Here is a 26,416-nt window from a genome sequence, read left to right on the forward strand (position 1 = left end):
CCTTAATAAGAAAGGTTTGCAGGAACTAGAGCCCAGCTGGAACCTGGATGGAGCCCCAGGGATCAGCTTCAGTGCATGGTGTTGGTGTTCTGTGGGCAGCCTTGACTCTGTACTGAGCTCTGCCACCACATGCTGGTTACTCTGATTTTTGTATTTACCTCAGGGGTCCAGAGGTCACTGACAGACCCTGACTCTGCCCCAGGGACACAGAGCTCAGAGTGGCTGAAGAGGACACACAGGACCCTGGTGTGGCACCCCAGCCTTTTCAAGTCCTGCAGCCAGGCAGCGGCCAAGGGCTCTGTGTCCTCCCCGCAGAGCTGCTGCAGGCAAACAGAGACTTCCCCCACAGTAATCCCACAGCACATCTGCACCAATAACGAAATTACGCACTCAGTACATGGGAATATTTTATTTTGACTTTACATGCGGTGTTAAAAACCCAAAGAACGTATTATTTACACATCCACAATACAAGTTTACAAGATATCTATACATGTTAAAGTACTCTATAGTAATAGAGCAGCTTCATTTAAGGGTTACTTTTTTTATGCCGTACCATTAAAAAAGATACAATCTGCGTTTACCTTTGCACAAATGGATAAAGCATCTTTTATTATTAAATTAACAGAATAAGGACTAGGTTGAATGTTAGAAATTTCAACATAAATACTGAGAGAACTCACATTACCATCTACAAGGCAGCACAATGTTACAGGAGGTTATCAGGGTTCACATACATTTATCTTCCGGGTCACACAAGTCTGTATTAATATTTGTAAAGTGAATTCAGATCAGTTTGTGTCTTCTGACAACAGAGTACATTTTAATAGTTATTAATCTGTAGTGTTTTAGTTGCAAGACAGAAGTGTTTAGGAAGAAAAATCATTGATTTTTGGATCCAGAGGTCTCAGGAAATAAATGTCCCTTACAGCCTTACAAGAAAAAAATGACTACTTCTATCCTTTATTCTTTGTTCTGTAACAGAGATCCAGTTTTTAGTGACTAACCTTTTCTCCCCTTTGAACACATAATACAAATCTCCACCGTCTCTGAAACGCGGTGCAGTTATTTGTCCCACTAATTCATGAATATTCCTCTGCCATGGTTATTTCTATAGTTATGTTCAATAAACAATGTGGTAGCATGTAGTTTGCAAGCTAAAATAGCCATCTGGGTTGAACATCAGCTGCAAGTGGATACTGTAAACCCTACTAAATAGCTTACACAACTTTAGCAGGTGTTCCATTACCCTAGAAACCTCATTTGATTTCACATTATAACTGTTTGATCCTTCAGAGAGCTGGAGTGGAATGTTTATCATGGTAAGGTGATTTAATGCTGCTGTCTTCTTGGATTGTAGGCTGCCTTTAGTTACCATTAATTATTCTTGTGTTTTATCTTTTTTTTTTTTTTGGGTGCTGTTGAGAGGTTTTACAACTGGCACTCGGGAGATATGTGCTATAGTGAGAACACTTGACAGATTTAATTTTTTTTAGTACTTTTATCATTTGCATGAATAAGGCACAAAATGCACAGATTCAGGTAAACTCACACATAATATTTACAGAATATTGTCATTACCTGCATGACTTTGGAAAAAAACAAATCTTACTTTACACAACAAAAACAAATTGATTGCACTACTGTTGAGTTTTCACAGACTGCTTCTGCCAGGCCAATTAATGTTTCTCCTTTTTTATTGACAAGAGTCTATCAGCGTGTAGGGCGTTATTAAATGCAACAAAAACGTGACCTTCTCCAGTTACACTGGCCAAGTTTGCCAAGTGAACTGACAATTAGCTGCCCTCAGTGAGAAGTACAGGGGCTCGAGTTCACAGTGGCCAGGTATTGGATGGAGGCACTGTGGAAACACAGCAAAACTCCCCCGTTCCAGCCCAAAACACTAGATTTGAAATGCACAGCTCTGAATCAATAGCAGCATAACAGAGTTATGAAGAATTAACCATATCTGCACTCTTTGACTGGGTGGCTCTTTGATGCAGGCGTTCCCCTCAGAAGGCTGTCAGAGATGCGCAGTTCATCCGTAGCTGGCTCCAGCTGAGCCCAGTGGGCTGCAGAAGGCAGAGTCATCTGTTTGTTCAGTCATGCTCAATGTAAACAATTCCATAGCATAAGAGATGCAATGGGAATCTAAGTACATCCTAGTGTGTACAGTACACACACATCCACACACACGCACAGCTTTATCTGTGGCAAAAACAAAATGCCACACACATGGAGAGAAAAAAATAATGCTACAGTTGGGCCAGAGACTTAATTCCAGCAAATTGATTATTAACCCAGCTATTCATTGAGACATTACCATTTTCTGACATTTGTGCAAGAGGCAAGGTGAATGCATACATAGTAAAATGTTCACATTTAATGGGAATGACCACACTTAATGGCAGTCTAAAATGGAACCCATTTTTCAAGTATTTGCTTACTGATTTTTTCCCAACAACTGCTGTTTAGCTATTTAGAACAGTAATCTAGCCCCCACCCCATTGTGCTACATGTCTCCTTAGCTCCAAACAAAAGAAATGTAATGACCAGCACTTTCCTTTGTTTTTTTGTGTTTGCTTGTAGCAAGTACATGAAGTCTTGCTACAGCTACATGTGGCAAGACACAGATGTTGCTCAAGTAAAGACAGTTTCTTTGGCCACTTTGTTCTCCTTACTAACAAGCAAGTCTCTGCCTTATGTGTCTACCACAACATCATTTCAGAACCTGTACAGGTCAGTGCCACACTCATTTCAGCACAGACATGTCCTAGTAGCTGTATTTGTTCAGTGGTCTGACTGGTGTCGTCTGAGGGACGAATGAGGGTTTTGGTGGCACGTCAGGTTTTAGGGAGGGTGTCCTCTTTACTCCTGTGCGAGGCAGGGTACCATTGCTCGTGTAGCTGCTTTGCCTGGACAAGGAAGGCTGGAGGTGAACGCTGACAGGCGTCCCTTGCATGTAGTCCATCTTAGTGCCTGCCGTGGGAGCCATGTACCCCCCACGATTAATACTTGGCTGTCTGGATAACAAAACACCATTTGGTGAGTTCAAGTTTTTAGGAAGGGCAGATATTGAGTGCCTCTGTGAAGAATTTTTGTGATAACCCCTCTGCCTTTCCAAAGAGGTCATTGGTACTCCAGGAGTGGTGGGAACATCCACTCGTTTTGTGGGACTGTTTCTTGGCAGAGTTGATGGAGGAGAGTATAAAGACGCCTCCCTGTTGGGAACCTTAGGTGGGATCTCAGACATATTGCCCATTGGATCCAGCATTAAAGTCTGGTGGGCCACTTGAATATCTCCCATAATTGCTTTGGGATTATTAGTAGTTTCATTTAAGTGTTTCAGAAAATCGTTCAGGGTGTTCCTGGAATCAACAGATCTCCTGTGGTCTCTTTTGCTGGATGATTTTGTAAGTGGATGATCAATATGTTGCATCTTTTTGTCCGCCTTGTGCGCATTAGAATTTGAGAAAGATGTGTTGTAGTCATGGGTAGCATTGGGAAGAACAATAGCACTGGGAATATGTCCATGACTTAGAGGAGAGTGGGGTGGAGGACTAGAAGGAAAAAACTGAGGGCTTTTTAGGGGGGTTTCCTTTCTTGAAGTGTTGAGGTTACCGTGCGCTTTGTCCGACTGACTCTTCATAGCCTGCAGAGTCTTTTGTTGGAGAACTGGAGTAGATTCAGGAGTTGGAAGTGCAGCTAATTCTGGAGGCTGTCCCCTGTGGTCCATCATCATGGACTTGGTATCGCCGTTTGGAGGCAACTCCTTCCTGCTGGTCAGCAGGTTTGTGTACAGTTTGGGTGAATCAATGTTCTGCTGATACTCCTTGACAGGGCTGTCAAACAGCCCATTCAGTTTGGCAAAGCTCCCGCTGGAGTCAGTGCAGGACTGAGCCGATTCCGCATCTTTGTGTATTTTCCTGGATTTCCGCACAAATATATCCCGGTAACAGTAAACGGCCACTCCCGCAATAAAGGCTCCCAGGACAAACGCGGCAAAGACACAAGTGATTAGCACATTCATATGCACCATTTGGTTGGACTCTCCTGATTGTACTTCCCACCTCACACCTGCAAAAGACAGGCAGGATATCATAAATCCACAGGTATTTCATACTGACACATTTCAGAAGAAGGCACCCTTCCTCATGGAAGTGTCTATTAAGTGTTTTTAAGTGCTCTGGATGTGGTGTTGCTGTAACTCAGTAGGATCCTGCAATCTACTCCACTGGTGAATGCAAACAATTTTATAAAAATTATAAAATGACTGTGTGTGCACTGACAAGGCTAAATGAAGACTGTCCATCTTCTCTGATAATGAGGAATGCTTGTCGCAGTTTCTCTCCTTATATTATGTTTTGTTTAGCCTGTCCCCAAATTTCCTTTAAGGCTCACAAATAGGGGCCTTATGTTATTAACATTAATGATTTCTGCTGGAAAATTGAGGTTAGAAGGTCCTACTGGGCCAGACAGCAATTAATAACTCATGGATGGATTTCTCTCTCACTTTCCTGCTCAACTCATAAATCAGTATCAAAGGAGAGACAGGATTATGCAAATGTTGTGTAAAAATGTATAACATATATACTGCATTGTTACAGCCACGCTAACAGAATACAGTAGAAAACTTGTAAACTATTCCACTCCCAGGCTGCTGGTCCTGGAGTGGCACACCTGCACTCATTATACATGTCCAAGTTTGAAGATAGATAATGTGATTCTGTTTTAGAGCACTGATTTTTATTTTTTACCAATAACAAACATAATACTTGCATAACATTATAAAAACAACTTAGGTTAAATTATTAGAGAATGTTAAAACTTTTAGCTTAGACCAAGAAATTGAATATTTGATTAATTTTTTTATTTGGGTATTAACAAGCTCCCTTTGATTTTTTTTTTAGATTTTTTAAAGCAACCACAGACATCTTGCAGCTAAGACAATGTTAGTTTTTAATGAAAGTAATTCTGTTGCTATCCCAAGAGATGTTAAAATGAAAGAGCAAGAGGGAAGGAACAGAGTCACTTTTTGTTAGAGGCAAGGCCTTTGAATATTGTTAATGTTCAGGGTTACAGGTTTTAATGGCACTGTGCAGAAGCAGAAGGAAAATATGAGTAAAGTTCACTAATAGCTATGACACAAAATGTGATTCAGAACCAAGAGTAGAGGATAATAAAAACTTAAAGCAAAACAGAAAATAACTGCAACAAATTAAAATGACAAATGCATGGCCATAATGGCTGATAGGAAACCTGATATGTTTTGTGAATGGTAATAAAACAGAAATGGTTTTTGGCTGGTGAGATTTTTTCAGTAAGTACAGAATTGTGCAAACATGTCTGTCACCTTGTTGTGCTATGCACTGAGAGAGACTTGTGGTAAATTTTGGTTAGGGGATTGGAAGCTTCTCAATCCTGTGGTTGACTGCAGTAGTCCTATTGAATTAAAGTCTCATTGCCATAAGAACCTAATCAAAGGCTCACTTAGCTGAAAGAATGGCTAGAGAAAGATGAACTACAGGGAGATTAGGTTTCTTGTGTTCAGTTTAAAACCTCTGGATGTCTCAGTATGTACTGAGATAATTTCTAAACTGATGCTCATATCCAGAGGATAAAAATTCAGCAGTTTCCTACTCTGACTCTTGTTCAGGACCATGTTCCAGCAAGTAGAGGTTGGGATATGCCCCATTTAACACACAGATGTCTCATGGAGCTCTGCTTTGTGATCTGTTTTGCCACCACCCTCAACCCAAATGAAAAAAACCCCATAACATAGGCAACCATTCATGAGGATTAACAGTCTAAACCAGTGTTTAAGTTACTGCTTAAACAGTTTAAGATTGAAAACAATAAATGGAGGTGCAGAAGGTAATTTTTTAATGTATCCAGAACTGCCATTGATTTCAAGGGGAGTTTTGGACCACTCTAGGATTAAAAAGCTGAGCTTAGAATCTGTGTTTCCCATTATAAAATCTAAGCAGCACTTTGTCCATGGGATAAGTAGGTATGAAAAACATGATTGCACTGTCTGCATATTCACAGGAAATGGATATAAATACAGCCCAACAATCATAGCTCTTACATTTAACTTAAGCCTTAGACAATGTTGAGACTATCAGGTTTCCATTCAGCTGCAATGTATTCCCTGGTAAGGCCTTACCCTTTGGGACACCTGATAATGGATCAGAATAATCAGAAGTGTTTGGGTCATCTTGAACTACAAATTTCCGAGAGCCAGTCACTTTAGGTTTCCAGGAACCAATCACTTTAGGTGATATAACTGGGATACTTGCCATTGTAGTAATGGAAGCTGAGGAGAACTCCATGTCTGTGGTGGCAAACAGATTTTTATTAATGTGTTTCATGGCACATCTAAGCTATAGCTGGACACAGTATTTTATGGGAGTTACATGTCAGAGCAAAATGTGACCCCCCCCTACACTCTGCAGAAGTACAGATGGCTGATTAAAATCAATTACTTCAAAACTGGAAGTATGAAAATAGTACATTTACACTTCAACAGCTGCTAGCCAAAAAGCCAGAGAAGTCAACTGTGAAAGCAGTGCAAAAGTTAAAGCAAGCAACTGTGGGGGTGAAAAGCACAACTTAGTCTACTTAATTGCTATATTCTTCACTGGAGACAACATACTTGGCTGCCTTTTAAACATCAAAAAAAAAAGAAGTTACTTGCAACGATGCACACTCATGACAGGTTATGCCTGAGAAACCAGATCAGCTCCATTACTGCTATTATGGTATACCAGGAACTGCTGAATGAGCCATTTCTGCAGGTGGGGATAAAAGGAATGTTTTTAACCCCTATTTTGTAATGGTTCCTAAGGAACAATCCTGCAGAGATTCTGGCTCCTCTGTAATGTTTGCTGAACAGACCCACCACAGCCTATGTGAAAATGCACAGAAGAGGAAACTCATAAAATTGGGTTTACAGTCCAGTCTCATTTGCATCCTTGAGTATTTTGTGTTCACTGTCCCAGTAGGTTTAGGCAGGAAAGTCTATGGCTTGAGATCAGACTTGAGAAATGTACTTCAAAAGCACACTCATTCAGGACTTAAAAATAAGGTTCAATTGTATCTGCATCATAAAATACCACTTTGAAAATTCAGTTGATAAGCACTCATAAAGCCAGGCAGCATTTCTGTGTGACAGTTTTGTTTTGTTTTGTTTCCTTAAGTGAGCCTCTAACTTGCATTGTGGGTGAATAGATCTGGAAAATATTTGTCTCAAACCTTACTTCTTGTCAAGTTACAGAAGTGAAAATGTCAGAAATCAAACCACCAATAATGTTCTTGTGGCACTCTTACAAATTTAACATACAAATAGATTATTGTCCTATTTGTCAGTCAGAAATGTGCCCTTGGTTTGAAAGCGAAGGCCCAAGTTCCAAAAGCAAAGACTGGAAAGTAAGGCCTGAGTCTTGCTCCTGTTGAAGTCAACACAGGTTCTGCTCTTGAGTTCAACAGAGGAGCATTGGGTGTCCCTGAACACCAGGGGCTGGTGGTGAACACCTTATTAGAAAAATCACTGGAGGAGAAAAGGATGCAAAAGTCCATCTGACAACAATGCACAACATTTTTTTGAAGCCACTTTTGTCTACACAATTTCTCATTCAGCTACACAGTTTGTGATGTTAAATTTTTTTCCACTAGCACAAACTACTTAAAGCATTTCAAAAATAAAGAAATACACATTTTAGAAAATGTGTATTTGTGCAAAAAGCTTGCTGGGAAGGAAGGAAAAGAGAAAAGGAGAGGTAAGGGGGAAGATGATGAAGTTCTGCCATTCATCTACTAGAGATGACCAAGAGGGGCATTCACAAACACATGGCTGGGGATCAAGAGTAAAGCTTAGTGGACTTCGTGCAGTGAAGATGTCATCTATGTTAATCAGGCTCTTTAATAAAAGATGTCTCAATAAATAATGAGCTGTTAACATGCGGCTACACAGGGTGAAGTGCTGAGTGAGAAGAGTCTGACTATCTTTACCATCAGTGGGAACATGAGTAAAAGCACAAAAATGGAGGATTGCCAACTGTGCAAAAGGAAGGAAAAAAGGGCTGAAAATGCTGAACTGAAGGAAAGTAAAGGTCATTAATTCAAAAAAATTAAAAAAAACTAACCAGATGTTGGGTCGCCAAATATTTTGTAATCTGGTGTAGCTGTAGTAGGCAAAATTTCTAAAAGAATTAAAGGAACAAGTAATCAGTAAAAAGTAACGAAAAGAAAGCAAAAGATCTCAAACCTGAGTAATGGAAAATAAAAACTAAAATATCACTGGTTACAAAAAATAAATTCTTCAATACTTTGCTGTAGACCCCAAATAGCTGTAAACTGGTGAAGGAAAGAGAAAAACTCTGCCACCCAGGACTAAAAAGCTCAGCTTTGTGAACATTCACAGTAACACCAGGTGATGTGTTCATCATGTTACTGAAAAGCTCATCAGAAATTTAACATCCACAGTGAGGTGTGGCCACAGACTATGGTGAGACATTCCAAAGGAGCAGCAGTGACTGTGCCTTACCATGGCAGTCCCCAAGCTGTGCCGTGTTGCCATATTCGACATCTTGGACGTATCCTCCAGTGCTGTGGTTGTATGAAACAAACAAAGAGAACCTGCAATTAACAGTATTAGTAAGGATATAAATGGAGATTTTTTTTCCTGGAAGCAGCAGATGGAAACATACACAACAGCCAGTGTATGGCCCAAAGGATTGTACAAAATGTACAGGATAGTCCGGCTTTAAAACTATCTCTGTGTGCTTATGCCAGGAAAGAAGAAAAACAATCCCATTTTTTAACAACTACATCATGTCTTCTCCATTGGGCAGGCTCTTGGGTTTACATACAACCATCCAATTATACCAGTTAAAGTTTGCACTGGCCTGCTACAAAGGCCTCTTTTTAAGATACAGCTGCTAGTGCACCATATATTACAGACTTGATTTGTGCAAAATGCCTTTGGTATGCATATATAACACCCCAGCTCCACTGCAGAGGCATAACCTTGCTCTTCCCACTGTGAATCCTGTGCTTTCATATTTGCAACTGCCTGTGCCCTGACCACAAGCATGTCTGGGAGGGGATACTGTGTCCTGTCCTCTTGGAGCTGCTCAGGTTTGCATGCTGCAATTTCTTGCCTCCCTGCTTCCAGCTGCTCTTCCTACAGGTCTGCCTGTCTTCCTACACATCTAAAACTCCCCCTGAATGCAAGTCTTCACCCAGTGGTTCCAGAATTAGGCCAGACTTAGCATTCAGTTCTCTTACAGATACAATCCACTGGGAAAAAAATCTTTAAAAAACCAGAGATTTAGTAACTGTGTGCAAGGGAAGAGCACAGGGCATGAGCTTGTGTAAAGCATATTTAGAGATGCTGGGCTAACTTAGAAAGGAGTACTTACAGCATGCCTGGTGTCACTCTTCCACATGCCTCATGGTCTAACCAGCCACAGTACGGGTCCCGTGAAGCAATACACGCCCTTGCAAGAGAAAAACCCCAAAAGATCATGCATTTTTAACTTCCTTCCAAAGAAATGTTGGTGCCCTTGCTTTAGGGGGGATCAGGAAGGGAGCCATACTTTTTACATGACCCGTGACGCTCACACCGACTCAGGGGAATTCTAACGACGCAGCTGGAGAATGCCACGAACAGAGCATGGTGGTCTCTGTCCAGCTGGAGGGAAATGACTCTTCTGTCCTCCTCACTTTCTGCATTACACCTGGTCAGCAAAAACAAGAGCAGGCCACTGCTTTAGTGACTGTAGTACTTTGTGCACTGAACATTTTATTTATTGTCTGTGTAGCTACTGAACAGAAACTTCTCACATACATAAATGTAACCTGTGACTCTTTGCTGAGACATTGCTAAACAAACCTCTGAGTTATCAAATGCTGGATTCTGGCTCCTGCTAACATCTAGGTGAGAAGTTTGCAGAGCTATGTAGGAAAAAAAAATCCAAATCCATTTTCTTTGTTTTCTCAGTCAGCATAAGTATCATGAGAGAGCAGAAGAGAAGTCCTGTATTGGATGGCTGTAGAGTTTAACTGGAATGCTTCCACTCCCAAATTCTTTGTGCCAAAAAATAAACAACTTTAAAATGATCAGATATTGGTTATACACTATCAGCCACTCTTGAGCAACCCTCAAGATAAGCACAGATCATTTCTTTTTAACATCACCAAAGACTTCTGACGTTTCAGAAGTATTTGCGGGAGAATTAGACCATGTCACTGACGTCACTGGATAGGAATTAGATTGTTCATTCAACCCATGCAAAATGGCAAGTGACCAAATACTTTCAGGTTATTCAACATGAGGAACATGATGAAATGACAAATAAGTGGTGATGTTGGTGATAATGAGCTAGTTTACCATAATCTTTTTTAGCTAGGTTCCAAGGACTAGATGAAGAGCTTAGATGTTCTGGTAATACTTACTTTGCATGATTATATGCTTCAATCTCTTCCAGTAATATGCTGTCATTCAAAGAAAAAGGCCTGGTCTTTGCCAAGATTTTAAGTACTACTCCTGCTTCGGAGCCAACAAATATGACTGTGTAGTTCTGGTAGGGTCCAGCAGCGTGGTCTACAGCAATTGCTGTCAATCTGTATCTAGCAAGACCAGAAGGCACATAATTATCAGCAAGTTGTCTTCTTTTCCTTTTCACAGGTGCTACTTTTGAACTGTCATACCTGACACGTGTTTTGGTAAACCAGGGCTCCTCAGTGACTGAGGGAACAGCTGAGTCCATCAATGGATGAGATTTGATGAAGGAGAGCGTTTCGTCTGGGAAATCAATGGAGGTTTTGTAAGCCTCTGCTAGGCCATGTTTTGCACAGCAGCCAGGTCTGAAATGAGAACAATATTGTTTTCCTCTTGATATTTTAGTTAATGAGAGAAGGCAGCCGGTTAATGAGCATCCTTATGGCTGAAGCATCAAGCTCTGCTTTGGGTTTTACCCAGCAAGGCACTCAAGAGTGCAGCTGATTTAAGGTAGCTCTTTACAGGGACAAAGTTATGACATTGTGAGTAAGAACCTTTTACCTTGGCTTTGGTACTTTGTCTTCAGGTACAGCTGTCCAAACAGAGTCAGGAGTCTTTTGTTCTTTAAATCTTCCTTTGAAGACTTTCTCAATGTCATCCATGCTGAAAGCACACACTGCTGAACCAGGGATGCTGTAAAATTCGAAAAATAGTTTCAAGAACTCAGATTACAATGGCACCAATCTCAGTGTAAGAGAGAATCTGAGATCTGCCTTTGATGAAAGGTTGCTCATCTCTTACCTGTTGAGCTGTGTGGTGAATACACCCACAACAGTGGGCACTCCATTGATTTCTATGATGTCTGTGATGGACTGCAGAACATCAAAGTAGAAGAATGAATCCCCAGGAACTGAGCAGTTGAGCCGAGCTTTCAGAAAGGATGTCCAGTGCTTCTCCAGGACCCTTTGGGAGCCCCCCATGTCATTTTTGCAGATGCGTGCCACACGGGAATACACAGCCTGTGAAAGGAAAAAAGAAGGAAAAAGGGAGAGAGGCTTGAGAGATGCAAGGGAAACAGTGCTTGTTTCTGAACTCTTAATAAAACACCAAGATAATGTTGTTAACAGGAAGCTGCCATTTATCTGCACAGAGAAGATGAAAGCAAATGGTGTTCAGCTCGTAGTGCACAGGCATCTTAATGTATCACCAAGCAAATGCATCTCCACAGTTTGCTCCCACCCTTTTCACCTTCAAAATCATATTGTTAGTGAGATTTAAAGACTTTAATTAACCATGTGTAAGGGATTTAATAATTTATTGTAGAATATCCTTCCATGGTGAGGCATGAGTATTATACTCTCTACTGGCATGACTGAATTATTCAATATCCAGGGACATTAGAGAAACTTCTCTGAAGCTCTCCTTTTGTGTTGTTTTCTTTTGTTTCTTTAATAAGCATGAAAACACCCTCAGCTTTTCCAGTACTTGGCACAAGAGTTAAGGCAACAGCAGCACTGAGGCAACAGCACATTGAAAGACACCTGTAGCGAGCTCACTGACAGTGAGAACAGAAACAGCTTTTTGGTTGAAGAATGCACTGCTCTAGTTTGCTTTTTCTCCCCTCCCTGTAAATTATAACCATGGTACAACTATGCAAGCTTTGTCCTAGTTCCTTCTTCATATTATGAACTGTACTTGTTTCTGATGCTGTTTTAGGATGAGCTCCTTCTGCTGTGACTCAACGCTCACAGTGCTGATACTGACCTTGCCTAAAGTGTTGTGCTCTACAGCAATTTCTCGGAAGAAGAAATAAACATAGTTCCCATATTCTATGGCATGGAGGAAGTGTGGCTCTGCAAGAAAGAGCAAGGAGAAGTTACTTCAAAGAACTGCTCAATGGGCACATGACAGTGACACTGTGAGACTTGGCAGCTCCTGCCCAGGTCCACACCAGCCAAGGTGAGCTCCAGTCCTACAGGTACTTCAGGATGTCCACGTACAGGTGCACTGGAGTTCAAATGAACTTCAAGTCTTTAGCATTGGCTAATGTACTGTAACAAGGCCCCACAGAAATTGTATTACAACTAAGGTATTTTGTTACTACAAATTCATTTGTTGAAGGATTTAACAAAAATTTTGTCTGTTTTTTTTTTGCATTATGCAGCTTTTTAATATTCTGAAAGCCTCATACATGCTGACATTGTAGCATATGTGTAAACCAGGCTGACTGTGAATAACCTGACCTTCTGTGCCCCTAAAATGACATTTGCCATGTGTATGGGAAAATACTCCCCAAATTACCTTTTATCCATTTGGAGTCATACTTTATTGTTCTTAAGGCAGATCCATCCCCCATGCTGCGATAAATAACAGCATCACTTGCCAGGAAATCTGCTACTGTTGCCGAATACAATTTTCCATCTAAAATGGAAGTTGAAAACATGATATTAAGAGGCCTTTAATAATCTAGAGAATTCTGACCAGCCTGTATTTTTCCCCATTTCTTTACTGTCATACTTCCCCAGACTGCTGTAACCTATTTATTAACAGGTCAGCTTCTAATCCTTTGGAGGCCCTTTAAAAAATTTAAGAGCAGGGGCAGCATGACACCTTTAGCTTTCCTGTGCTTGCTTTAAAAGCTCTCTGTCTCCTTTGGTGTCATTAATCATTTAGACTCATTACAAGTAAAAGTTCTTACCAGCAAAGAGGGCGACATTGGTTTGTCTGGCATCAAATGGGCATCTTGCCAAACCACTAATTTCCTCCCCATCATACTCTAATGTATTCAACTAGAGAAGAAAAATAAATGGGTGATAGTGTCATTTCTATTTTGTGCACTGGCACAAAAGCAAAACATTGTCTTTCCACAAAACTTAATTCAGCACATTGGCTTCTGTCTGTTTTTATTTCACCTTGAAGCACTCTCCAGGCACACTGGATGTATTGGCTGTGGCATAACCAGTGCAAGCAAAACCAGAAACAGATTAATGGCATCTTTAGTACTCTTACCCGATAGTATCTGCACATAGGGTTAAATGCATTTGTTCCACAGACAAACACCATCTCATCATTTCTTGGAACAAAGACTTTAATGAAGTTATGGCATTCATCCTGAAAAGAGAGTAAGATGTATTAATCACAAACTCCATGTATATAATAAATACTAGTGTCATTTTTCTATAATGTGATAAACTTACTTTGTGTTTGCCTTTCATAGCACAGTTCTCTCTGTCCTGCTGCTTTGATCTCCACGTTAATTTCTGAAAGGAAATGGAACATCTGAATTCCTTGCCACAGCAAATTCTTAAAACAACCCATTAAAATGAAAGAAAACACCTCTCCCTTTCCAGCAGGCATCTACTCACCTTGCTTGGGATAACTTCTGATTTTGGAACTTCATTTAAGTTTACAGTGTAAACCTGGTCCCTGTTTGCAGAGTAAAAAGACAGCAGTAAATTCATTAATTCTGTGCCTCTTTATTTGATAAGCCAAATCTATTTTCAGAATGTTATGTTAGACCAGCAACTTCTATGAAATAGAATTCTGTGTTTAATGTAAATGGAAGAAGGTTGTTCATGTGTAACATGGGGTGGCTTTGATTTTTATTGCTGTGGTCCTGAGATAGCACCTGCAGTGTCCAGCTGTCCATCCCTGTCTGCTCATTCTGCTGAGGACTAACCCGGGCTGTAAATATATAAGTGTGTTATCCTCACTTCCTACAGCCCTGATGTGTCAGTCCAAGTTTAAAATGATCAGGAGAGGTTTTTATCAGGCAGGGCAGTAATATAAAAGAGGGAAAAGAGCATTTGATCATTGGTTTAAGCTTAACTACAGTAACTGCAGCCTTCAAATCCAATTTTCATGCACTGGCCATAGATATGGTATATTTCTCTGGGAAATTCTGCCCCAATTCTAATTTTTATCATATTCTGCACATTTTTCTAAATGAATTTTACACATAAATGCAAAACCAGAAGAGAAAAGAATTTTAATCTAATGAACTGAGTGAAGGAAAATTACCTGCCAGTGATATAAAGTGTGTCTCGAATTTTCAACATTAGTTGGAAGTCCAGTCTGTGCTGAGATTCATTGCCTGAAGGGCGTCCTCTAAATACTGGATATTGCCTTGAATCTGCAAGTAAAAATGGGCTACACCATCACTCAGGATTATAGAGCTAAAGAATCAATATATGGCATTGATTAGCTGTATATACTAGGTGTAGAAGGGTTTAAACTAAATTCCTTGAGTAATGTCTTGAATATAAATGAGGAAAAGATGGCTAATGTCAGCAAATGTTCTTTTTCCTGAAATTATTGCTGTATTTCTGATTGCTTTTTTAAGAAAATGATTAAGTGCTCTATTAAAGATACAAAGCCAGTAAACACATTTCAGTTTGAAAGGAATCAGATTTTTTTTTAATTTCCCATGGTGGGGGGCAAGGAAAAAAAAATAAAATCAACATTAGAACTTTTTCCCTGGTGTTTATCAGCACTTGATGCAGATTACTTACAGTGGTAGTCCACGACGTTGATGGGGTCCTCGTCTTCAGGGAAGCTGACGGCCCGGCAGGGGGACAGGCTCAGCAGTGTCACCAAGGCACAGAGCACAGGGAGCCTCATGGCTGGGGACAGGTGACAGCACTGCTCAACTACCTGCACACAGGACAGGGACACAGCGGTGAGGCTGCGGCAGCATGGGACACTGGCAGCAGGGGACACTGCTGGGAAACTGCTGCGTGACACGGCCCTGCTCCAGGCTGCTCTGAACCATTGATGGTTGCTAATTCTTAGCTGGATTTGCAGGCATTTCCAAAGAAATGACAACTGTCAGCCCATTTAATTCACAGAATCGGAAATAGAACATACAGGCTGCTGACCTGGCAAGAAATATTGTCAAACTTGGGATTAGAATTTTAATTAAACTGCAATCTCTTTCCATCCTCTCAATCACCAAATGTCATCCAACACACCCTTTTCCCATGCAGCACCTAAATCTCATCCACAAAGCGTCATGACACAACACACACAATGTGTCTGAACATCCCTGCTGTGTTTAATGTCATTGCTTGTTTCCAGGCTGTGCCATCTCAGTGCTCAGTCCAACGTCCCATTGTCACAGACCTGATGCCCAGGAGCAGGCACCTGATGCTCTGCCTTGTGCAGTGACTTACACATGTGCAAGTAAAGTAAAAGTAAAGTAAATGCAAAATGCTGCCCCTGCAGTGTGACAGCGCTGTCACACACTTCACAAGGGTGGCAAGAGACTCAAATGGGGATGCAGTGCTGAACCACCTTCCCAAGATGCCACTTTCCCCCTCACTCTATCTCCTACTGTCAAAGGCTTCAGAGGCTTTCACCTGGGGGTTGTGTGTGTGTGCTCTGCAGATCAGACAGCACAGATCGTGACAGCACCACAACATTAGACAACAAAGCTTTTAAGAGGGGAAGGGAAACATAACTTCTTCAATTAAACCACAGGGATATTTCGGTGAGCAGAATGTAACTACTCAAGTTGCAATTTGGGTAGGATGCAAGAAAACACATCTCAAAGTGAAATGTGATCCTTAATGACTGCAAGTGGACTGGGCAGGGGTCATATTTCTCATTAGAAACCTGGCAAATGTAGTATTATTCCCTCCTCCAACCTTTTGGAGGCATTCATTCAGCCCCGACTCACAGGTCAGAGCTCTGAGTCATCAGCTCAGTGCCTTGCAGTTGCTGAAATTGGTTATAAAATGCTTTGTCTAAACAGAAAAAAACCAAAAACCTTTCCATTTTAATGTTTTAAGACTTTCAGTGAGAAGAATATGTTGCCAACACAAAGTGCCAGACCTGATCCAGCAAAGCACAAAAGTATTATTCATTTAATAATTTGAAAAGCAATTAAAAAACCCCTTCATAACAACACTCAGCCTTTCAGTAATGCTTATGGGGGACGAAAATGCTGTATTTGTTAATTGATACTATGGCTGGCTAGGGGCAGGGCTTCCTCCTTCCAGAGGCTGCTGAGCTGTCAGTTTGGGCTGCACTGTGAGGAGAGCAGCTGAACGGCTGGGAACATTTGGGGATGGGGTGGGGGTGTTGTCTGGATGCCTGCCCATTACAGACTGACCTGGAAAGAAGCATTTTCACTGTTAATGATATTTCTGTATCTCAGTCCACCAGTCCAGAACGAATGGGCTGTGCTCTTAGTCAAGATTGATGAGTGCAGTGGTTAATAAACACTAATGATTCCTGGCACTTTCCCTCTGCTCTTCCTTGTCCTGACATGGCCTCTTCAGCTGAAGCATCTTGCGTTAAATTACTAATGAGCAAACTTAAAACAAACTGGAATTAATAAAGTTAGTCAAATTAGTTCTTTCTTGTGAAAGCACCATTAGAGCAAAGTCCTGCAGCACTGTGGCTCCCAGACACAATAACAAATCATTAATGCTTACACAATCTTTTTTTTTTTGGGCTTTTTGTAAGGAAAAGCAGGCTCCAAAGATGCAGCCCATTCCTTTTCCAGTGAAAGAGAAAGGGGAGACACATAAACTGCACGTTGAGCTGGTGCACAGTAACATCTATAAGGTGCTTAGTAAAAGTCTTCCCTGAAGCCTTGTTTTCTTGGAGAACAAATGAATACAAATTGCCAAAGAGCAAGAAGCTCTCCCAGACATGTAGGCTGCAGTCAGCATAGAAGATGAGTCTGCTTGTGGCCCACACCATGACTCAAAGAGACCCTGGCCCAGTTTCAAACTGCACACAACTTGCAAATTGTACAAGTTCCACCTGTACCAAGCAGGGGCATGTAACAGGAAGCTTCTTTTCCCTTCCAGTGTTCCATCTGGGAAGAATAGACTGGGGTGACAATTACAAATCTTCCATGTAACCTGCCTTATAGAGGCAGATACTGACTTCTGGACTCATGGAAATGGCTGCAGAAAAAGGGCAATTTATATTTGTTTTTAGGTCACAATTGTCAAAGGGCAACTTGTTTTTAGGTCATGATTATCGTGGCCAATATGCAGCAAACTGTCACAAAAGCAAACAGGAAACAACTGAAATGCCAGGTAAACAAAGTATCAGTTCTCTCAAACAGATTTAAATTTCAGGCAGGGTATCAAACTCACTAAAAGAATGCAAAGTTTTGTAAATGTAAATCCAGAGGATGTGTTTCCCCAGAGGTTGCATCCAGAGCAGAAACAAACTCACATTCCCCCAAAAACCCTCAAACATCTCAGGATACTCTAGAGATGAACCCTGAGAACACATAGGACAGGAATAGTTATGTTCAGCAATCCTTTCTAACTAAACATCATCTGTTGCAAATCTTTATCAAAGAAAATACTGACATGAAGAACAGACCTTGGTCACAACAAAACAGAAAAGCAGACAGAGAGTTGCACTAGATCAGCAAACCACAGGTAATCACTTCTCACCAGCCAGGCAACAAGTAGAGATTTCTTTATTATTTTGCTTGGAAAATTACTAAAAGAATATTAACAGTAGCTCTGCTTTCCAGCTACATATGAAAAGAAAATTCACCTGCTTCAAGAGGCTCTTAAATGCAGCTTTTATCTGGTTGGACACAGGCTCGAGATCAGAACCACTGCAGATAGAATAAACTGGGAAGAGCAGCTGTTTCCTGGACAATCAGAAAAATGGGCTCCATCTAGCCCTTGGAGCAAGGGTTTATGACAGCCAGGTGTAGCCTTCTGGTAGACACAGATAGACTGGTGTGAAAGATGTAATTCCTGCCACATTCAAACCTTTCAGTGGAGGCCACTACTGGGGACCACAAATAACAATGCTGAAATATCTGTTAGGCCTGAAATAGCTGATTATGAAATGCTGGCAATGTCTACCTTCAAGAAAATGCAGAAAACATTCATACTCTGGGTTTGATTATTTTCCCCTGCCAGGATTCAGCCCAGTCTTTGATTCATTTATCTTATAAATTGCATTCCTAGCATTTCTGCTAGAAAACAATCCATGGCAAGTGCAATGTTTGGAAATTACCATATTGCTATCCTTGTTTTGCAGCTGGGGAACGGAGGCACAGATCAAGGCTGACTTTGTGGCCCAGGCCAACCACCAAAAAAGCTTTTTCAAAGGTTCTGAGCTGCTTGGGGTCAGATGTACTCCTTCCCTGCAGCATGGGCACACTGAGCAGTGTCCCTCAGGTGAAAATGGGGTTATAGATCAGAGCTCCTCTGGCCACATGGCCTGTGCCATAATGAGTTGTGTCTGCAAGGAGAAAGAACTAGAGGTGTAAATGTTAACTGGCAAAAATCCACCTTGTTAAGGAGACGAGCAACCTGCCTGAGACAGGCCTCACGGAGATGCTGTTGGTCAGATGGGAGGCAGGCAGTTGTCCCAAGTAATAAACTGGCTCTTTGTGGCTGCCACCTTTCAATCTCAGATAGAAATCCCATCCTTCAATTCCTGATTGGGGGAATCCAGAGAAGCAGGATATAATTCCTGTTAAAATATGAGCCTGCCTTCAAACAATCACACACGAAGGGGAACAGGCTGGTGTTTCTTGCCCATTAATCTATTCCAGCCTTTGACAACGTGCTGGTGACGCTCCATCAATCATCTTTCCGTGCACTGCCACGTAAAAGAGAAGGGGGAAGGGAAAGGGCATTCAGCCAGCTGGGGAGAAGCAAAATATAAAATGGCTCCAAACCAGACTGATGCAATATTTTCTACTTACTGGGAAAAAAAAAAATCTTAAAAATCTTCTTAACACGATAAATGCTTCCCAAAATGCTAAGCACAGACAGGAGTGCAGTACAGCAAACCCAGGCTCAAGTTCAAGACAGGTCAGAGCAAAAGATACATCCTAAAAGTGTGGGGAGTTTGGCAAGGAATGGAGGAAAGGGTTGCAATAATAAAAGCTGACTAAATGAGTACATCACCTTCCTGCTCCACCAGACCCAGGCTGTTGGGTGAGACCAAGGATCCCCTCTGTGCTTGTAGTACAAGTTGGCCATAATGTTGTGGGGGGACAGGCAGAATTGATTAGTAATATGCTGAGCCTAGTCAATTTATGTTGATGTGGTTTCCCACAATCCCAGCTGACTGGACTTGGACAAATCAGGAAATCCCTGCTGTCCTCTGTTTCTTTCTGCATGCAAATGGCTCCCTGAGGGCACTAATTAGTGCAAAGGCACTGATTAGTGTCTTTCTCAGATGGCACCTTCTGAAATTTTGAGCATGAAACCACTCTAATAATAAAAATTAAGCCAAAACAAATTTTTTTTTTACTGCTGCTTGTTCACAGATGTTCAACAAGTTTCTGAGGGCCTACAGCTGAGACTTCAGTCCCTGATGCAGAGTGAAGCTGATCTTGTGCAAAACCCAGCAACATCCACTGAGCCTTCAGACAAGCCCTGCTGAGGGGCTCAGGGCAGCCCTGGACAGTGGCTTCAGGCCCTGAGCCCTTGGCCAAAGCAGCACCTTGCAGCTCTTCAACCAGAAGAACACTCCAACAACAAAGATCTATTGGCCAGGCTAGAGCAAGTCACAGATTCCACCTGCACCCAAACAAAGGCTGAATGGGAACTCACTTGTGTTCAGCACCTCTCCCCTTTATTTTGGATGCAAAGGACTAGTGCAGAAAGGATAAAAATCTTGTGTACTGCAGTCTCAGGGATTATCAGGGATTATCTTTTGATGTACAAATCACTTATGGTCTACAGCAGTTAAAAAACACTACCTGGAAAGGGTATGGTTCAAGTTCTGGGCTTCATGAAGGTAAAAGCCTGCAGGCAGTGACTCTGCTTAGGGGCGCTAAGGATTTGCACCTGAGTTTGCTTTACTTGCTGATGGTAACTGCTGCCAGGTGGGGGAAGTTCAACTTGAGCCAGCTGCAGAGAGAACACAGCTCACCAGTGAGTGCAGAGTACAGAAAGGGAGTGCTGCTCAATTTCAGATTGTCAACCAGGTCAATCCTTTCAGAACACAAAATGTTCAGAAGAAAATACATGAAGGTGGTACAGGCTGCCTTCAGGGGCACCCTAGACTTGTAGAAATGTACACATTGGCAACCAGAGATGCACCAGAACATCCATCCAGAATAGCACCTCATCCCTGCTGTGACTGGAGTAAAATAACTCCAGAGCAGAGCCACGCACTGGGGGAACCAGGCAAAAGTGTGTTTTAGTAATCAAAATAGGAAAATGGAGCCTTTTTGTACCATCTGAGTTGAGATATAAAACCAGCATGGCCCAGGGTCTGGTGTTTCAAACTCTAGAGGGGGAGCCAACAATTCTTTTTCCTATCTCTATTTTTTGGTCTTGGTCTTTTTTTTAATGTCTTACTGTGTGAAATGTGTATGATGAGTCATTTGCTTACAAGCCAGAAAGTATTCCACATAGAATGCAACATTTGCCTTAAAAATCTGTATCAGTATTTCTGATAGGAAAGGCAGGGGATTAGATTCCCATTTTAGGTCATATCTATACATAGGTTTTCCAATGATGCAATTGCATTATAGTGTGGTAAGTCCTCCTAAAACAGGGATACAAGAGCATCAATGCAAGTGTGATTTTCTTTACAATTCTTTTTAATGTCATTTCAGTATGTGTTTCTTCTAACGAAGGCTGACTTCAATAAAGTTCCTGAAGGCAATGCCTGACACAGAGGTTTACAGTACATTCAAATCTCAGAGATTCTCTATGATGTGATAAATCCATGTTGTGGAATTTGGTGACAGATTATTTCAGCTAATTATCACATAACACAGGAAAATATTTGTGGCTATAATGAAAGAAAGGTACTGAATTCTTGCAGTCCCTTCAGGAACATGAGGCGTGATTTTGTATGAATGAATAGGAAATAACTCTTTCTGTCCTATACACCCAAATGTAAACTTGCAGTATGCAGCCATCCTTATTTTTTATAACAACTTTAGAGTCTGCAGCTCTGAGGAAAAAAAAAATTAGGATATTTAGAGCTGAGATATTAATTGAGCATGAAAGTGCAAATAACAGGTCTGTTATTTTAAGATAATACTTGACTTCTTTTAAGGATTCTGCATTAACACATCTTGATCTATGCCTAAGTAAAAAAAGATAGTTTAATATTAAAGTGATGAAACCCTACCAGTGAGTATCACAGCTTTCATCTTAATTGGCTTATGGCACTGCCAGCTACACTTCAGTTGTTTGCAGGCTTTGAACGTTGCAGCAAGCGCACCCCTCTTGCTCTAGAACGAGTTGACAGAACTTGCAAAATGGCTGGGGTGACTTTTAATGATGCAAGTGTTTAGTGGTTGATTAGAAGCACTTTGAGGGCTAAATTCTCCTGTGATCAGAAATTTACTTGAACACCAGATAGTTTCAGCAGGAAAGGAAATAAAATGCTAAGCAAACTGTAAGTGATTGCCCAATTATGGTTATTTTAAGTTAATTTTTGAGACTGAATGTTAACTACCTTCTCTTACAAGGTTGACATGGAAGTCCTGCACCTGAAACCAACCTTGGATTTCAGCTCACATTTATGGTCACATCTGTTCTGTTTTGCAGAGCTCCTGCAGGACATGCTTTCCTGGCAAGCTTGCCAGGGCTGGGCTATCAGTGATGGAGTGCAAGGTGCTTTAACTTCAGCAGTGCTCTGGATCCACCATTTTAGCAGACCTGCATTTCATTATTTCAAACTGTTCATGCCCAGCTGGGACTGCCCTAGGATATACTAAATTTATTCGTGGAGGTGTCCACAGACTGGTGCAGAGAATGTCAGTACAGTGACCTCTGTTCCATACTCTGGGCACTGATCCTCCATTAATTCCTGGCCATGGGCAGCAGGAACTCCTACCCCTGCCCTGACCCCAACCCCAGAAAAGCAAAGCCACCCTGCTGGGGAGAGCAGCTGTGGCTCATCAGGGTGAAGTCCTGAGCACCTCCAGCTCCCAGTTGTGTCAGAGGTGTCTGATGCTTTTGATTAATGTGTTTTAGACCAAAATACTTTTATCCTGAAAACTAGGGAGAACCTTTAAACCATAATGGCAAAGACCTAATTATCTCCTGAAGTACACACAGGCTTGGATGTAGGTTCAGTAACACCCAAACTACCTTCCTTGGCCTGAAACAAAAGCCTAAAACCTGACCAAAGTATCATTTTTCCCCCCTCTAGGAGGGTTGGCTGCAAGTGTGGGTCAGTGCTGTAAGTGAAGGAAGTCAGTGTTCTTCCTGGAAGCCTGCAGATCATGATTTACATAGCAAAACTGCCACTCATTTCAGCATGATTAGGCATCATCTGATAAGGTAACTCTGAGACAGGAATAAACCAGTACTTGCAGGTGAGGACACAACAAAGGTCTCAGGCACAACTTGCACAAGTCCAGCTGACGCCACAGCCCAGGGAGCTGCTGGCAGCCCCTGGGCCTGCTGTGTCCCAGCCCTGCAGAAAGCAGTCTAAGCAGCCAAAGTAGCCTTCCCCTGAGCAGGGCTGCAGCCCCATCCTGAGATAAGTGCTGCCCATCTGAGGCCTGGCTGGAGCCCAGGAGGTCAGGGTTTGCCTACTGCATGAAGTGAATGGGATGTTTTGAAATGGAAGGGAGGTTTGGGGGAAGGAATATGCACCAACAAGCAGGGCAGATGGAGAAAAAAGGGATTTGCACTGTGGAAAGGGCACATCTGCTGTTCAACAGGCTGTGCCTCAGACAATGTTGCTGTCAACCTCACTCCAGAAAGCATCACTTCTTTCCACCCACCATTCTCCCCTGCTACAAACACCCCTCCAGCATCTCATCACCGTGCCTTGCTGGAGCATTGCTGGCTTGAGTTGCTGCTGCTGAGGAAAGGCTGCTGCATGTCACTGCTCCCACTCCAGAGAGAAGGTAAATGGCTGCAGAAAAGGGAGAGACAGGAGAGGACTCCACCGGCAAGAGGCACGTGAGAGATCTTAAACACTGTGCTGGTATTCTCTGAGTGCCATTCTCAGGGCTGGAACAGTCAGCCAGCCTTGCCTGCAGGAATACTGCCCACAGAGACTGGGGAACAACGTGCTTTTAACCAGCCTTGCCTTTTCTGCACGGACAAATCTGGTAGCAGGCCACCCAGTTACCTATTTGTATATGCAAAGCATGTGCTCTGCCCCTTTCCTGGGCACCATCAATTACATGCACAAAACACAGGCATGAAAACCTGGAGGAACCTTGAGCTCGAAGTTAACAATTGCTATTATCTTGTTAGGATTAAAGATTAACTATGCCAGTAAAAGGATGTGTTATGAAATGTCTTTCCCAGGCTTACAGTAAATAGAGAGTTTCGTTTTTTTGGTTTTATTTTTTTTTTCTTTATCTCAAAGTCTTCTCAGGATTTAGAGTAATTATTAAAAAGGGCTGCTTTTATTTACCATAACACCAAAATGTTGTCACTTGCCACGTGACTGCTCATACTTTCATTTGAGATGTCGTGCAGAAACACATGGAAATCTGGTGAAGGCAAACCAATTTTAGAACATGTTCCGAGCAATTGTTTTGCAGCACTGCCCTACAGTATGAAGTCTCTTCCATTTCTTAAATTGCCTAATCAAATGCAGACTCTGTTCCAGTCACGCTAAATTTTCACATAATGGCAGAAAAATACTTCTTTCTAGCCTAGCACTGAACAGTTGGATCACATTATCACATTTGCTGCCTTTGTAGTCTCCAAGTGTGTATTTGTGTGTGTATGTATATACATATTCACAGGGGAGGGGGGAACACTGTGCTCATGCGACACCCTGGGGATGGTCAGAGGGACAGGGACACACCTTGAGAGGTGCCTGTGCTGAGGGTCTCTTGGGGGATCTGGCTTACCAGAAACACAGAGCAGTAGGGAAAATTTTATTTTTATGTATTTAAAAATCAGATGTATTAGTGCAGCATTTGATCTGGCGGATTCCTGTACCTGCATTCTGTCGAAGTTATTACACCGATATAAATGCACTAAGGTAAATTGCACCTATTTGTTGCCAGTTTGGGGCTGGAGACAGGCCTGGTGAAATGTGTGCCATGACTCTCCCTGCTCTGGGTCCCAAGCTTGGGCACATCCCTGTGCTGATTTGGGGAACTCTGCACCACAGAACTGCCCACTGTGCACAGAGCAAGCACAACCTGCAGAGCCCATCCATGGCAGTGTTTGCAGCTGGATGCAGCCATGCTGGGCTCAGCTCTCCCCCCTCTCTGCTTTACTTGGGCTCCATCACCTCATGATAACATTCACTCTGCAAGACAGGGAAATATTTGCATCACAATACTTTGGCATTTTGACTTGTGAGCCACAGAGAAGTCACAGATCAGACCTTTCAGAGTAAAATGTTTAAAAAAATATATTCAAATCAGTAACACATGGACTGCAAGTGCTTGAATCAAGGTCAGAAGGAAATCTCTGCCAAATCAGGGAATGAGACTTAGGGCTTTAAAGCTTTCTATTACAGCCTGTTCCATTCTCTCTTCCACATTGGCCTCCCCAGATCCCCAATACAATTACAATGTTTCCTTAAATCCTTGGGTTGTCACAAGGAATATTAGCCAGTGTAACAACATGACAAGATAATCATACCTATCCCCCACACTATTTACGTCGGCAGGTCTATTTTTCTTACCCCTCTGTGCCAAATATTTACGTTTGTGCTGGCACAGCTTGCTGCTGAAGAGCACTGTTCAGCCATGAGCAGCGTTTGTTATATTTTTGGTGAGGATGAAAACCTGATGCTTTAGGGGGAGGAAAAGCCATAATCCACTCTCACAGTAAAACCTGTACAGTGGTATGCAAGACAAAAAAAATTTCTATCCATACCCTTGCAGGAAATCAGATTAATCCCCAAAGCATGAGATTTGATTATTTTTGTCTGAGGTTATCATCAAGGAAAAAAACTACATAATGCTAAAAATATCCACACAGCTTTTACTTTACGAAGAAAATATGATTTACTGAGCAAAAACAAATTACTGGCTTTTCGGTGTTAATCTTTGATAAACACGTGCTGGGTTAAAGAAACTGTCACAGAGAGAAGTTTGCAAATTGAAGGAAACCATTCAACTCTGCAAGATTATTTCCCCCCTCCCTTATTACTCCTTTCATGAGACACCTGGGGACATTGTTCACACACTGTTGACAGCTTTCCCACTACTGCTTTTCCTCTGTTATCTGCTCCCTTCTCTTCAGCACTCGTCCCCAGGTGACAATACACAAAAGAGCTATATTTGCAAGGGGTGCCAAAGCTGGCTCTAGGACAGCCATTGAAGAGCCAGAGGGCCCTCTCCTGCCTTCCAGGTTGGCTGCTTCAAGTTGTTTCCCCTGGGCCCTGACCCAGCAGGCAGTGCTCTGGCATTTCACTCCCGGGAGCTGCACTGCTCAGGGAACACCCGCACTGCCTGCACTGCCCTGTGCTGCTCTGGCTACCACCTCACCAACAGGCAGAGCCATGCTCCCTCACTCTGGGCTACATTCAAGGGCCAGCTAAAATTGCAATACTTAGCCTTAACTATACGTGGAGGTTTTTTTAAAATTAAATACATATTTTTCTTCTCTGTGGTCTCCCAAAACACAATGGTTACACAGCCTGATGGGGCATGAAGGGGTGCACACAACATGGGAAGGGGGTACCTAAATGGAGGTACAGCATAAACAAGGGCTTGACATACAAGCATGAGATTTTCTTTCAACCCCAAAGCGCATCTGTCATGACAGACAGACACAGAAATAGCAGCAACACTTTGTGCTGGTGCTGCCCACCCCCAGCGCCCGGGAAGCCAGGCAGCAGCACTTGAGGGAAATACCTTTTGTTTCACACCACAATAAAGCTCTGAGGAGGGCTCTACCCAACATAGGTGTGAGCTGGTTCTTTACCACTGCTTGAGAAAGCAGAGTCCCAGCTGCCATGACCATTTGGTAAAATAAAGATGAACTGTGTAGCTCACATTAAGAAAAGCCTATT

General features: G+C 42.1%; 1 protein-coding gene across 8 annotated transcripts in view; it reads right to left on the reverse strand.

Annotated features, from left to right (window-relative positions):
* Positions 1–394: 394 nt before the first annotated feature.
* SEMA6D (semaphorin 6D) overlaps positions 395–26,416 on the reverse strand; it is a 245,704-nt gene continuing 219,682 nt past the window's right edge. For 2 of the 8 annotated variants that reach the window (XM_054272734.1, XM_054272733.1), the window contains 18 exons: positions 15,016–15,157; positions 14,525–14,636; positions 13,870–13,930; positions 13,702–13,764; positions 13,514–13,615; positions 13,203–13,293; positions 12,806–12,925; positions 12,269–12,357; positions 11,306–11,523; positions 11,066–11,197; positions 10,714–10,869; positions 10,459–10,632; positions 9,600–9,740; positions 9,423–9,500; positions 8,546–8,637; positions 8,145–8,201; positions 6,167–6,334; positions 395–4,077 (listed from right to left, as the gene is read on the reverse strand). In XM_054272734.1, coding sequence (XP_054128709.1) covers positions 2,774–4,077; positions 6,167–6,334; positions 8,145–8,201; positions 8,546–8,637; positions 9,423–9,500; positions 9,600–9,740; positions 10,459–10,632; positions 10,714–10,869; positions 11,066–11,197; positions 11,306–11,523; positions 12,269–12,357; positions 12,806–12,925; positions 13,203–13,293; positions 13,514–13,615; positions 13,702–13,764; positions 13,870–13,930; positions 14,525–14,636; positions 15,016–15,124 — 3,267 coding nt within the window. In that variant the 5' untranslated portion in view covers positions 15,125–15,157 and the 3' untranslated portion in view covers positions 395–2,773. Of the gene's footprint in view, positions 4,078–6,166; positions 6,335–8,144; positions 8,202–8,545; positions 8,638–9,422; positions 9,501–9,599; positions 9,741–10,458; positions 10,633–10,713; positions 10,870–11,065; positions 11,198–11,305; positions 11,524–12,268; positions 12,358–12,805; positions 12,926–13,202; positions 13,294–13,513; positions 13,616–13,701; positions 13,765–13,869; positions 13,931–14,524; positions 14,654–15,015; positions 15,158–26,416 lie in introns of those variants that run through there. The other 6 variants (XM_054272735.1, XM_054272737.1, XM_054272738.1 and 3 more) reach the window with 6 other exon arrangements.

This window comes from Melozone crissalis, unplaced genomic scaffold, assembly GCF_028551555.1.
Source record: "Melozone crissalis strain CALT ecotype California unplaced genomic scaffold, PUWL_Pcris_2 ptg000014l_1, whole genome shotgun sequence".
NCBI classification, from domain to species: Eukaryota; Metazoa; Chordata; class Aves; order Passeriformes; family Passerellidae; genus Melozone; species Melozone crissalis.